We start from the raw sequence: 14,622 nt of genomic DNA, 5'->3' as shown, positions 1-14,622 counted from the left end.
AGGGTGGCAGTCCATGGTATGAATATAGCACAATGTATTTATCCATTCACTTGTTGATAAACATTTGCGTTGTTTCCAGTTGGGGCTATTTTGAAGAAAGCTGCTATGAACATTACTGTACAAATCATTATGTGGACATGTTTTTTTCCTCCTGTGTAAATTCCTAGGTCAAATAACTGCATTGTAGATGTAGGTTTAACTTTTAAAGAAACTGTCAAACAGGTTGGTAAAGGGGTTGTAACATTTTCTATTCCCACCAGCAGTTGGAGGGCTCCAGTTTCTGCACATCCTCAGTCTGACTGAGTATTGTCAGTCTTTTTAATTTAGCCATTTTAGAGGTTATGTGGTGGTATCTCTGTGATTTTTATTTGCGATCACTAGGGATGTTGAGCATCTTTTAAAATGCGTATTGGCCATTTATATATCTATATTTAAGGTGTCTGTTCAAACCTTTTGCCCATTATTTTATTGAGTCTTTAGTTTCCTTTATTATTGTGTTAGGTGTACTTTGTATACTCTGGATACCAGCTCTTTATCAGATAAATGTATTGTGAACATTTTTTCTCATTCCATTTGCTTTGTCACTTTCTGGATATATTTTGAAGGTATTTTTGTTTAGGTTTTTATTTTTTATAAAATTCAATTTATCTTTTTTTTATAGGTTATGCTTTTTGCCTCCTATGAAATCTTTGTCTACTACAAGGTTGCAGAAATTTTCTCCTATGACTTCCTCTAAAAATGTCATAGTTTTTGCTTTTTAATTTAGACCTGTGATCCTTTTGGAATTCATTTTAGTGTTTTGTATGGAGTGTAAGGATTGGTGATTTCCCCCACCTAGATACCCACCTGTTTCCTTTCAGTATCTCTTTAATTCTTGATACTGATAATCTGTGCCACCCTCCTTCCCTGCCCTCCTCTTCTTTGATCAGTCTAGCTATTGGGTTACCAACTTTGTTGATTTAAAAAAAAAATTAAAATGACTTTTAGTTTTATTGATTTCCTTTATTGTCTGTTTTCTATTTTATTGAGTTTTGCTCTGATATTCATTATTCCCTCCCTTCTAATTATTTTGGTATTACTTTGCTCTTCATTTTCTAGCTTCTTGAGGTGGACCTTAGGTCATTGGTTATAGACCTCTCTTTTAATATAAGCCTTTAAAGCTATAAATGTCTCTCTAAGCTCTGCTCAGCTACCATCCCACAAGCTAAGATAGTATGTATTTTCATTATCATCCAGTTCAAAATATGTTCTAATTTTCTTTGAGAGTCTTCTGTGACTTATGCATTATTTAGAAGTGTGTTATTTAACTTCGAAATAGTTGAGGGGTGTGTGGTTGTTTTTTTTTTTGTTGTTGTTGTTTGTTTGTTTTTAGATATCTTATAGTTTTTGGTTTCTAATTTAATCATTATGGTCAGAGAACATGCTTTGTATGGTTTTAATTCTTTTAAATTTATTGAGACTTGTTTTATGACCCAACATATGGTTTCTCTCGGTTAAATATTGTGAAAAGAGTGTATCCTGCTGTTTTTGTGTGTGTTCTATAAATATCAATTAGATTTAGGTGGTTAGTAATATTGCTTAGATTATTTATATTTTCCTGTTTTTTTGACATAATTGTCCTATCAGTTGCTGAGAGGGGTTCTGAAATGTGTAACCATGGTTTTAGGCCATCCATTTCTTCCTTTAATCTGTTATTTTTGACGGCATGTATTTTGAAGCCCTGTCAATAGGTACATACACATTTTTTATTGTTATGTCTTGGTGATGAATTAACCTGTTCATTATTATGAAATGTTAGTCACTACCTTTGTTCATATTCTTTGTCTTGAAGTCTATTTTATCTGCTATCAATATAGCCAGTCCTGCCCTCTCATGTTTACCGTTTGCATGGTATATATTTTTCATCCACTTATTTTCAACTGAACTGTACCTCTATATTTAAAGTGCATCTCTTATAGACAATATGAAGTTGGGTCTTGCTTTTTTATACATTCTAATAGTCTCTGACTTTTCATTGGAGTATATAGTCCATTGATATTTAATTATTCTGATATTGTTGGATTTAGGTCTACCATTTTATTATTTGTTTTTTATTCCCTTTGTTTTTGTTTCTTTTGCTTCCCATTTCCTTTCAATGATTTCAGTAGTTTTTAGAATTCCATTTCAATTTATCAACTGGAATGTTGCTGTGTGTCTTTTCTCTAATAGTGATTGCTCTAGGTATTAAAATATACATCATTAAGTGTTCCCAGTCCACTTAGAGGTAATATTGTACCACTTCCTGTGAAATGTAGAAATTTTGCAATGATATAGGACCATTTACCCCTCCCACTGCTGTTACAATTATTATATGTATTGAATCTATATACATTATAAACCCACAATATATTGTTGTAATTTTTGCTTTAAAAATCATATGTATTTTAAAGAGATTAAGAGAAAATATAATGCAACCATTAAAATGTTTATAACAGGAAATGCTTATATAAATGAAAATAACGAAGTACAAAAGTATGTATAATATAATCTACTTACATATGAGAGAACAGGGGAGGATGGGTGGAGGGGGGGTGCGGAGGGGGGTGGAAGAGAGAGAGAATGTTGATGTGCCCCTGGCAGGGAGACAGCAGGGGTCTCCCATACTGAGTGTCAGGGGATAGATTCGGAGCCTGCAGGTCTGTCATGGCTTGTGAGCTGCTAGGGAATCTGGATTGAATTCCCTTCCTTTACACCACTTCCCATTTATTAGAAAGAATTCATGGTTCTTTACACCCTCCAGGAGTTTGTATCCGAGCACCCATTCAGAGCGGGCGCTACTGAGCTGTAGCCCACATTCTTCCTTCCCAACAAATGAGCCTCTGTTTCCATGGAACTTGGAGACGTTTCTGTGCTATCTAGTACCTTAGGACCGAGCCTCAGCTTCTGCTCCAACTTAAGGAGAAGACAAATGCTGAAACGTTTTTTTCTAGTTATGCAAATAATATGTAAAGGCATTTACACATTTTTTATTCAATAAAGAAGTATTGTGCACATCTTACATGCCATGCTCTGAGGATATAACCAGTAAGATAGATATGCTCATTGCCGCATGAAAATTTAGTCTAGCATTATAGAAAAATAAGTAGAACTTTTAGGTACACATCTAAAAATCTCACTATACAGAGATAACCACTGTTAACCTCTTTCTGAATTTTTTGTGTAAGTTTTTGCCCATTAGATTTTAGGCACCATCATTTCATCTGTTTTCATGTCATCTGTTTTCATTCCAATATCCTCAACTGTTTTTGCTCCTTTGTCCTTCATTTTCCCCATGGGGCAAATTTCCAATTCCTAGGCATGTGATCATCAACCTACGTAATGTTTGGCCCTGCATTGAAAAAAAAATAATTAGAATGCTAATTTTAATCCCTAAGAGCTTGTTCTATTTTATATGTTTGAGATTCTGAATTTTCCACACCTATGAAATACTAATTATTAAGTTATAGAGGTATTTCCCATTAAATTAAATTAATAGAGTTACTCATTTTATAGTTTAATAAGGGAGTATTAAAAGCTGAACTTACCTTTTTATAATTGTAAAAATGCACTAAATATCTAAATTCCCATCAATAAGTTAAATAAATAATGTACATCTATACAATGGAATGCTATGAATGCATTAAAAGAGTTTGTTGATATAAAAAGAAAACTAATAAATGTGGAAAGGTATTCACAACAAATTGTTAAGTGAAAAACAGATTTAATATGTAGATCAGGATATTTTGTTTGTTTCCATTTATGTAAAATTGGATACATATGTATGTGCATGCACAGAAAGCTACCTGTAAGAATCCAATCTATGTATTTCTTTAATTCCTACTGTATAAGAGGTGCTTGATTAATACATTGTGATGGATGTCCATGTCATGGGGGAAAATCTGATAATACATGTAAATTATATCATGTATATTTGTGGGGGAACATATTTGTTTTACTAAAAATACTTTTTTCTCCCACATCTCTAGAATAATGAATTACAAAGCAAGTTGGATTACTTAATAGAAACCCAGCCCAAGACTGAAGTGGAAACCAGAGAGGTTGGAGTGGGCTGTGATCTTATACCCAGGTATTTAGGAATTTCCTGTTTTTCTGACTCAAATTCTTCTTTGACTTAAGAAAATACTTTTCTGAGCTGTTATGATGAGAATTGCATTCTTTCTATCAAAAATATTTCTTCAAAGATAAGTGGTGACTGCTGAAGCATCTGAGTGGTTTCTGTGGGAGTTGTGGTGGGGGGGGGCATTGTTCAGGGGGGAGAGGAGGTGAAGGAGAGATCTGGGAAGCCACTTCAGGGAAAGATTGAGTGCCACTATCAGTGAGTGCATTCCTCCCCTCCCCTCCCCTCCCCTCCCCTCCCCTCCCCTCCCCTCCCCTCCCCTCCCCTCCCCTCCCTCCCTCCCTCCCTCCCTCCCTCCCTCCCTCCCTCCCTCCCTCCCTCCCTTCCTTCCTTCCTTCCTTCCTTCCTTCCTTCCTTCCTTCCTTCCTTCCATAGACATTGTGCCAGACAATTATGACATGGAGAAGAATGAGATTTAGTTCCTGTCCTAGAGTGCAGCCTGGAAGGGAAAACAGATATTGTAGTGACTTACAACATTGTGAGAGGGACCTGTGAGGGAGGGAGAGTCTAAATCTTGAACAAAATTCATCTATGCCCCAAGCACCATAACAGAGTATTGTCTAGCACTGAATCAGATTCATAAATAAATGATGTGCTTCAGTCATGAGCAGATATACCATAACCATAGCCTGTTGCATTCGGTTGCATTTCTGCGCTAGAGGACTGACACGTTCAATGTTCAGCTCCACACGCCCATGCCTAGGTCTCGTCCTAGTAAGATTAGAGCCTGGGAACCTGTAACGAACCCACCGTCTCCAGGTGCTTACAACTGTGCTTGGTCCAAAGAGGACATAAAACAAGCTGATAAGAAGCATGCTGATGACATGTGGCTTGTGACTTAGGTAACCAAGGTCACATTGTTCTCATTTACATTGCTTGTTTCTGGTGAAAGCAAGGCAAATTTCGTCACTCCGATATGATTAATAGAAAAAGTTTTTAAAAAAGAAAGAAAAAAAGGGGGAGAAGATTATGTAAATAGACCCCAGGTCTCATCCATGTGGGGTACAGAGTACATAATAAAAGTGTAGCCAAAAAGCGCCCTGGCCAGGTTGCTCAGTTGGTTAGAGCATCATCTCCATATGCCAAGGTTGCAGGTTCCATCCCTGGTCAAGGCACATATGAGAATCAACCAGCGAATAAATGGAACAACAACTCCATGTCACTCTCTTTCTTTTTTTTTCTCTCTCTCTCTCTCAAGTCAATAAATTAATAAAAATTTTAAAAAGGAATGATTGATCATATCCAGGAACTCCTTTTGAAATATAGTTAGGCCATTTCCCTCCTTTTCATTTTTTAAGAACCAAGTGGCCTAGTCCACTCTAATTGCCCACATAATAAATCTTGTTTGGCCAGGCCAGGTCCAAAACTGTGTCTGAAACCAATCAGTTTGTTTTCTAATTCCCACATTTTGGCTTAAAACATGGTTTTCAATTTGTATGCCAAAGGATAGCCTGAAGCAAACTTTTATGGCGAAGTCATGAAACCACAAAGCGGTTTTCATAATGGAAGTGCTGACAGACCCTTAACTTATGGCCACGGTGAACTTGGAAGCCACTTCGGTATCTAAAAGCAGCTTTTCCATAAATGTAACATTTGGTCTCCCCCAGGATCCATCTTAGCACTTTAACTACCTGGGTCAATCAGCGGAGGAAATGAAAACTACGTATCCACATTTCCGAAAAGGCAGAATAATATTTCATTCGTTTCCTCACAAATATTTATGAAGTGCCTACTATGTGACAGGCACCACGCCAGCCAGGGTGGTGAGCACCACGAGGTCTTTAGAGATCATCCGGGGCAGTAGTTTTCCACCTGTGCTTCTTGGGACCGCCACGCTCTGTGCTAGGGCTTTGGGACGAGGACGTTAGCAAGGAGCTAGCTTATGGGGACCCCCTCCCCACCACCACCATCACCCAAAGAAAACCAACTGAGAAGAACCCAGCTTTTAGTGTGCTTTATAGTTGGATTCCAAGTAAGATTTTGTTTGAATAAAGAGTTCTGTGATCAAACAAATTGGAAGCCCCTGTTCTAGCTTAATCCCCATGTTTTATAGACATCAAAACTGAGGCCCAGAGAGATAAAGTGATGACTGGAAGCCACACAGCCAGGATTAGAACCAGGCTTTCTGAGCCCTGGTGTGGTACATTTGTGGTTTTAAAATAATAAATAGAGTCGCTAAATTGTGTTGTGTGTGTTCCAACAAAATTCCTGACTCTAATTTGGACTTCAAACTTGCGTCTAACCGATACAAGATTCCATGGTGTTTTCCAGAATATTTTACAAACAGGCTCCTCCACAGTGTTTTAGATCAACGAAAGCACTGAGTTACGCCTCAGGGATGTACAAGGGTTTGGTTCCTGCTCCCTGTTCTTCTCCCACGAAGGACTCGGCAGTGTGGTCCAGTTGGGGACCCCGGGCTGCAGGTGTGCCCTGCCCGGCCAGCTGTCAGCTGAGCACTGCCTTGGGCAAGCTACGTCATCTCTCTTAAGCCTCAGTGATTTCCACCTTAAAATGGGAATGAAGATGGCAATATCAGAACTCAGAGGGTTGCTAAGAGGATTACATGAAAACGTGTACAAAGTGTTTAGCATGGTAACGAGACCTAAATTAAGCACTTCCTAAATAATAGCTATTATTACTAGTAACCAAGTAAAATCTCTGACTTTACATGTAAGACAGTGTATCAAATATAAATGAATGTGTGTGTGCTAAGGCAATGTATCCAACTTAATTTTTATTGGTGGTTATTAACGATTTCGTCAGGTGTATTAATAGCTTATTCAAGTGCGAAGTGCTTTAGTATGCACTGAGCTCCTCAGTTAAACTATCAGTGGTCTGAAACCCTCTAGACAGGCCCAGGGGTTGAAGAGGCTCTGTCAGCTGAGACATCAGAGTGGCCCCAGCGTGTCCCAGGCCCCGGCACAAAGTCTCACTGTGGAGTATCCCTACGGCTCATTTCTCCTCACACCTGCAAGGGCTGTGCGCTGTGCTATGGCTAATAGCATCTGTCTGTTAGAGCTGCTCTGTATTTATGTACTGCTGAAAAGAATTGAAATTAACCTTTTCCTTACTGACAGAGCCATCAAGCCCCTTTTATCCCCCCCACCCCCCACACACACATTTCCCCCATCACTGCCAACACTGGGTAGCCTACTGACAGGGATGCTAGGGTGCCATCCCCTGGTCTAGCATTTATTTCATGACTGAATGAATGAAAGATATACACCAAGTGGGGTCTTAGGCAGCTGATCTGTATTATAATATGATCCCATATAATAAAGAGCTAATATGCTAATTGGACCAAACAGCAGAACGACTAGACGCAGCTGGGGCTGTGAGGGCTGAGCCCCTTGCAGGAATGTTGTGTATCAGGCCTCTAGTTTATTTAATAAAGGACTTGGAAAAACATTTTTTTAAAAAAAAAAATGTATTCTATTGATTTTTTTACAGAGAGGAAGGGAGAGGGATAGAGAGTTAGAAACATTGATGAGAGAGAAACATCGATCAGCTATCAGCTGCCTCTTGCACACCCCCTACTGGGGATGTGCCCGCAACCAAGGTACATGCCCTTGACCGGAATCGAACCTGGGACCCTTGAATCCACAGGCTGACGCTCTATCCACTGAGCCAAACCGGTTAGGGTGGGAAAACATTTCTTGCTTATATTTTACCTCTTTGTTTTTATTATCTCTCTCCCCCCACTAGAATGTAAGCTTCATGAGGGCAGGGATTTTCATCCATTTCACTAACTGCAGTCTCTCTGGGACTTACTTACTAGTAGAATAGAGTACTTCACACATAATAGGCACATATATCTGTTGATTGGAGCCATCCCTCTCTAGCATTTGATAGTCCTTCTTAGCAGAAGAATGTCTGTTTCTTACCTTTACAGGACTTTCCTTTCTTGGTTCTCTCCTACCTTCCTGGCCTGTCCTTCATGTTTTTTGGTGGATCCTCTTTTTCCTCTAAGATCTCACTGTCGGAACTCCTCATGGTTCTAGCTTGGTTACAGTAGTTTCTACAAAGATGGCATCCAGTTTCCTGGCTTTTCCCTGTGGCTGAGCCATGAAGTAGTTGAATCTCTCTGTCTTGCATACAAGTCTTTGTTTCCTTCTGCTTGCTGGACGCTCCCAGCTCATGTCTGCTTGATCTTCATACCACGAGATCCGTCACTGAGCCAGTCATTCTCTCTATCAGAGTTAGAGAGAATACTTGCAGGAGGTTAATTCTGGGTTTGGGTCCTGGACCTGCCTCCTCTTGCTACATCCACAGCTGTGCAAGTCAGTTTTCTCACCTGGAATAGCAAGATAGTAATTCCCTCAGAAGCTTGCTGAGATGAGTCACAGACATAGGGTCCCCAGTGCAGTGACCACATTTGCGTATTTTCTTTTGCTGCCATTGCTTTCCCAGTTACCTAAGCTCAGTACACTGCAGTCACCTCTGAGACACGATTGTTTGCTTCTAGACCAGGGGTGGGCAAACTTTTTGACTCGAGGGCCACAATGGGTTCTTAAACTGGACCGGAGGGCCGGAACAAAAGCATGGATGGAGTGTTTGTGTGAACTAATATAAATTCAAAGTAAACATCATTACATAAAAGAGTACGGTCTTTTTTTTTTTTTTTTAGTTTTACTCATTTCAAACAGGCCGGATCCGGCCCGCGGGCCGTAGTTTGCCCACGGCTGGTCTAGACTCACTCACTCATACAGTGCTGCCTTTTTCCTTCATGACTTGCTTCATATCTTTCTTTTCCCACTGCCTGAGGTTAGTTAGTGTCATGTCTAATCTCTCAACCTCCAGGCTCTTCTCTTCAAATCCTTCCCCTCCTTCCTCTAATCTTTGTTACACACATTCCTGGACAGCAAGGATCTCTTCATGGAGCAAGGAGAAGGGGAAGAAGTGAGAAGGCACTCAGTGCGACTTCAGGGGCTTTTAAACTCCTATTTTTAAAATAAAAGATTGAACTGCTTTATTTGAAAGGTTTGACCTATGCTAATTAAAGCCGTGGAGAGCAATTTCAGGTCAGCTAACCTTAGTTCACAGAGAAAAGTGAAAACAAAAATAACAAAAGAAAAGAGGCCTCTTACTCCTGCCCCAAGTAAAACCTGGTTTCCAGCAAACTCATAAATTATGTCTTAATAGGTACAATTTAATGAAAAATATTCCCTGTGGTCCTAAGTGCCGAGCACACAGTAAGCACTTTAAAATGCCTACATTTTCAAATTTCTGTTGCAGAGACCAGAACACAAAGTAGCTTTTGTCAAAGCTTTAGTTGCTGATTCTGCTATCATTCCCCCAGGGGAATTTCCTCTTTATGGATTTATAAATGGTTAACAATAGCCTTAACGTTTTAAAGAAAATGGTCAAATTTCAGTTATATGGTTGAAAAAATTATTTGTGTTCTTAAATCTTATTGTTTCCTAGTGATCAACTGAGTAAAATACCTCACTCTTTTTGGTTGGGCTGTATGAGCCTGTTTCTGAAGCCCGGAAGGTCCACCTTTATAAATATTTCTGCACTTTATGGGCTTTTAGAATATTGTCACCGGAGACCATTTCTGTTATGGGGAATTTTCACAGTGGTTGGCAAAAATTGCCATCTGGCTTCTGCCCCTGGCACTCCACGAACCTGCCTGGTGAGGTCACTGCGGACTCCGGGGTTGCCAGATCCCGTGGCTTCCTCTGTGTGGCAGGTGACACTCTGAGCATCCTTCTCAGCATCCTTGGTCCTCTGGTTCCCTCTGTCACCTGTATGTGGAGTGAGGGCTCTGTGCCTGGCCTGAGTGAGCTTCTGGGGCCATGAAGATGAGTGAGATGCAGTTTTCACTCTTCAAGAACTGACACCCAGCAGAGGAGACAAATGCATAGACCAGGGGGTGCAATGAGGTGCTCCCAGTGGTGTGTCAGCAGCCTGTGTGACAGGCCTTTTCAAGGTGTTATGGGGAGGGTAAGGCAGAGGGCTTGGAAAGGACATATTGAATCAATTGGGGAGAGACATGTGAAGTTTAAAATCCCCCGCCCCCGCCAAGCTTCTAATAGATCTCATTAAGAAACTGTCTCCCTACTACTCTTTAGTTGAAAATCACTGCAAGGTAGTGGGAGGTGTTAGTGTTGGGAAAGTTTAGCAGAAGTGAACCTTTGGGAAGCAGGGAATTGAGCAGCGCTGCTCAAGGGAACTGTGAACGGATGAAGAAAAGAAGGATCATTTCTGTCACTGGTGGGGGGAGTCAGGGAAATTGTCATATGGGAGGTGCTGCCTGGTTTAAGTCTTGAAATACAGGCAGGAATTCATCAGATCGATCTGATTAGGGAAGCACTCAAGGTGGAGGGGACAGCATGAGGTTGCAGGGAGGTGGGCAGCAGTGCAGTGAATGGTGAGAATTGTGTGCTGGTTTGCAAAGCCAGCCAGGAGATAAAACAGGAGATGGTGGAGGGCCTTTAGACCAGACAGAGGAGTTGGACTTCACCCAGGAAGTATTAGGGGGACTTTGGAGAATTTTAACAACAGTAATGTGCTCTGTTGTCTTTTTAGGAAGATGTCCTTGACAGCAAATGGATAGTAAATTCGGGGAGGTGGAGTCAGGGAGACCATTTAGAACAGTTTCCAAAATTCAAAGATAAAGTATGAGAGCCTGAACTAAGGCAGTGGCTGGGGGGATAGAGAAGAGAGATCACAAAACAGTACTTTCAATTCCATACCACTTGGTGCATAATTGGGCATGGAAAGTTAGGGGAAAGAGAGTTGAGTCTTATATCTCATATACATAATTGGTCATTGCAACAGTCGGGATAAGAAATGTAGCAGCTGTAACAAACAGCCCAGAGATATTGGGGGCTGAGCACAGTAAAGGTTGATTTCTCACCACAATCTAAGGCAGGTTGGCATGGGCCTCGCTCCACACACCATCCAGGAGCCCAGGATTCTCCTGTCTAGTGACTCTGCCTGGGCTTTGGAGTCCTCTTGGGTCCTCTATTGTCTCCTCTGCATGAAAGGAAAGAGAGAAATCAGATAATTATGTAGAAGGTTTTTATAGGCTGAACCTGGAAGCAATATACAGTTGACTACTGAATAATGCAGGAATTAGGAGTACCAGCCCCCACGCAATCAAAAATTTGACTATCATAAGTAGGCCTTTAGCGTACATGGATTTCCAACTGCAGACTGAAAATACCATTGACCCTTGAAGAACACGGGTTTGAACTGTGTGGGCCCACTTATATGCAGATTTTTAAAATCCGTGTAATCCTCTTATGAGTGGACCTGCACAGTTCAAATCCATGTTCTTCAAGGGTCAACTGTAAATGATTTCTGCTCATTTGGTTACATGGCCCACTGAATTGCAAGGGAGGCTGGGAAATGTAGTTGTATTATGTATCCAGGAGGAAAAAATATGAGCTATGGCTCCATCTTAGTCACTAAATCCTATTAAATCTACTTCTCACATATCTTCCTAACTTTTCCTTGCTACTTTACCTCCAGTGCTACTGTTAGAGTTCATTCTCATGATCACATCCTAAATAGCAAAAATCTCCCAACTAACCTTCTACCTCCAGACTGACCCCTCAGCAGTCAGCCCTCAGCAGTACCAAGGTATCTTGCTGGAATAAAAATATGAGCATATCATCCCCCCAAACCCCTTGAAAGCCTTTGGGACTCTCTGTCCCCTCTGAACTCCTTAGGAGAGCACCAAGCGCCCTGCTCCACCACGTCTCGGCTTTGCCCGCTTTCCATTTTGAAGTCTTTGCTCCAGCTGAACCAAGTGTGTCTCCTTTCGCACCTGCGGCCTTCGTGTTCGCCCTTCCTTGCCTTGGCGCATACGGTTTCTTCTGCCTGGAATTCCCATCCCCTCCTTGCCCACGTGAGGGATGCCTGAGAATCCTTCAAGATTCACCTTCCCTGTGCGGATTTCCAGTTGCCCTCCTAGTCATGCTAGCTCATTCTGCCTCCAGTTTTTCCATAATATATTAATGCTCAGGGTCCTGGCTGGAAGGGACTATTGGAGAAACTTAAATGAAGGGACTATTTGTAAAGATTTGGACACCTTTAGGGAAAATAAGCAAAGGACCATGGCAGAGTCTGGGCCTAAAGAGGCAGGGGTGAAAGCCAGTGGAGGAGACAGAGGGTAGGGCTGTACCTGTGGCCTTTGCCAGCGGAGTATGGCCACCTGCCACCTGCCACCTGGCCAGGAGGGAACAGATGTTCTGACCTCTCCTGTTTTCTCATCTCCCGCTATCATGTCCCAATTGGTCAAATGACCCAATGAACGGTGAGGGAGTCCATTGATGCTGATCTTCGGGTCAGCTCCCCAGGGCTGAGAGTGAGTGGAGAAGGGAGAAAGTAGATCTGAGTGGGCAAATGGAGACTATCCAGCTCAGCTCTTTACGTCTCTATTATAGTCGTGCCCAATACATCATCTTAAAATGACTTATGTACGGATCTTTCCCACCAAATTATGAATTCCTTCAATGCATGTTTTACATTTTTCTGAATCATGGATGCCTTGCACGTGCTGAGCCTTTACAATTTGCTACAAATTAATGGTCCCTTTTGTAACATTTAAATGAAATATTCAACTGCATTATTACAGTCTGTTTTTAAGTGTCGAAAAGCCATTTCCCAGAGTTGACTTACCCAAGAGCACGGAGAGTTTTGTTTCATCTTCCTGACCAGCCTTTTCTCATTTCTCAGCGAAGCACATCGGACCCGTGAAGTCTCCGCAATGCCTTCCAGGAACTATGCCCCATACGCACGAGTCCTGGAGTTAACCATGAAGAAAACTCTGACTTAGGCCCTCAGAGACGTGCACTTTTTACAGATGGACAAAGGCCCTGGGACCCGGCGGCCAGAAGTCTGGAAAGGGTGACTGTTGCTTCTTCGCATATGCAGTTTAAGCCAGAATTGAAATTGCTGCGGTTCTGATCCATTTCATAAGATGTGAAGGAAAGTGGAGGCGGAGGGGGAGGGCAGGAGAGAGGTTTACAAGGTCATATTTCAAACACCCAACCAGCCTATTCCGCTGTCCTGGGCCATTGTTAGTTTTTTGTGTATACGCTTAAGTCCTGTCAGAAGAATTCCCTCACAATCTATTTTGTTTTACTAGACTTCAATTGGGAGGAAAAAGGGCATTCATTTGAAATTTCATGTTAATCTGGCCAGGACCATTTGTTACGCATGAAGGCTTTGTTTACCCGTAAAAGTATTAGAGGCAGTATTTCTCTGGAGCAGAGAAGCCTGCCCACAAGAGCATGGGCACCGGGGGAACTTGACGGGGGTGGGGGCTGGGGGGTGGATTGTTCCCAGCACAAGTGCGGTCTCCTCTCGGTTGTGTGCAGCGTTGAGGGAACCCTTGGAGATGGTCCTCATGTGGGCAGACACGCTTCATTCTGACCTGCCGATCCCTTCGTTTAATCTGTGCCTTATGCCTCTGTGGAGCCAGCTGAAATCACTGTATTTATTCAACCTGTGATTTTTTTTTCTTTCTCATTTTAACTGAACGAGAATTTTGTACGTTGTGGAAATTTAATCATGTCATGTTTTCAGTATTGATTGGTGTTTTTGTTAAACGAATGAGTAATTTGTTCATGCATGCTCTACTCTGATATTATAATTACCCGTGTCACATCTGTTTAATAAATGCCATATATTTTGTTCTACTGATGTTGTCTCTGTGTTTCACCCATGACCATGGACAAGGGGTCGAGAACAGAATCAGACTCTGAAGTGGGTGTTAAGGTCAGGGCATGGTGAGCTTTCAATTAGCATAATCCATAGAAGCACTTATGAACCATAAGATGTGTGTGTATGTGTGTGTGTGTGTGGGGGGGCGGTTATGGTGTGTGTGTGTGTGTGTGTGTGTATTTTTAAGCTCTGAAACTTAACTAGTTTTTTTTTTTTTAAATATATTTTGTTGATCTTTTACAGAGAGGAAGGGAGAGAGATAGATAGTTAGAAACATCGATGGGAGAGAAACATCGATCAGCCGCCTCCTGCACATCTCCCACGGGGGAGGTGCCCGCAACCCAGGTACATGCCCTTGACCGGAATCGAACCTGGGACCTCTCAGTCCGCAGGCCGACGCTCTATCCACTGAGCCAAACCGGTTTTGGCGAAACTTAACTAGTTAACTCTCTTTCTGAAAAGAATAAGATACATGGTTATAAAATACAAAAGTAGTTTTTACTTTAAAAAATCACCCTCCCTTTTGCGCAATCCCCCCTCTGCCCTTCCCTACTTCAAAAAAATAAAGCACCGAAGAAATAAAGCAAAGGAACTTAGATGGGTAAATCCCTGTGAATCAGGATAGTGTAAAAAGGAAAATGTGCATTTTGAAGCCAAAGTGGTATTTAAATTATGATTGTAGGACCTTGGGCAGTCACCAAAGCTTCATCTTCTAAGAACCTGGGATAAGCACTCCTCCCTGGACAGCTGATGTGAGTGCCGAATGAGGTGTTCACACAGAGGCACTG

General features: G+C 41.6%; 1 protein-coding gene across 2 annotated transcripts in view; it reads left to right on the top strand.

Annotated features, from left to right (window-relative positions):
* Positions 1-13,809, top strand: part of MYZAP (myocardial zonula adherens protein) — an 87,910-nt gene extending 74,101 nt beyond the window's left edge. For both annotated transcript variants that reach the window (XM_070421908.1, XM_070421919.1), the window contains 2 exons: positions 4,005-4,105; positions 12,845-13,809. In XM_070421908.1, coding sequence (XP_070278009.1) covers positions 4,005-4,105; positions 12,845-12,944 — 201 coding nt within the window. In that variant the 3' untranslated portion in view covers positions 12,945-13,809. The remainder of the gene's footprint in view (positions 1-4,004; positions 4,106-12,844) is intronic.
* Positions 13,810-14,622: the final 813 nt, after the last annotated feature.

Source organism: Myotis yumanensis, unplaced genomic scaffold (genome assembly GCF_028538775.1).
Source record: "Myotis yumanensis isolate MYYU_CA2020_CCGP unplaced genomic scaffold, mMyoYum1.0.hap1 SCAF_1, whole genome shotgun sequence".
In the NCBI taxonomy this organism is placed as follows: Eukaryota; Metazoa; Chordata; class Mammalia; order Chiroptera; family Vespertilionidae; genus Myotis; species Myotis yumanensis.
The sequence above is the reverse complement of the archived record's forward strand: the minus strand, read 5'-3'. Positions and strand labels throughout refer to the sequence as shown.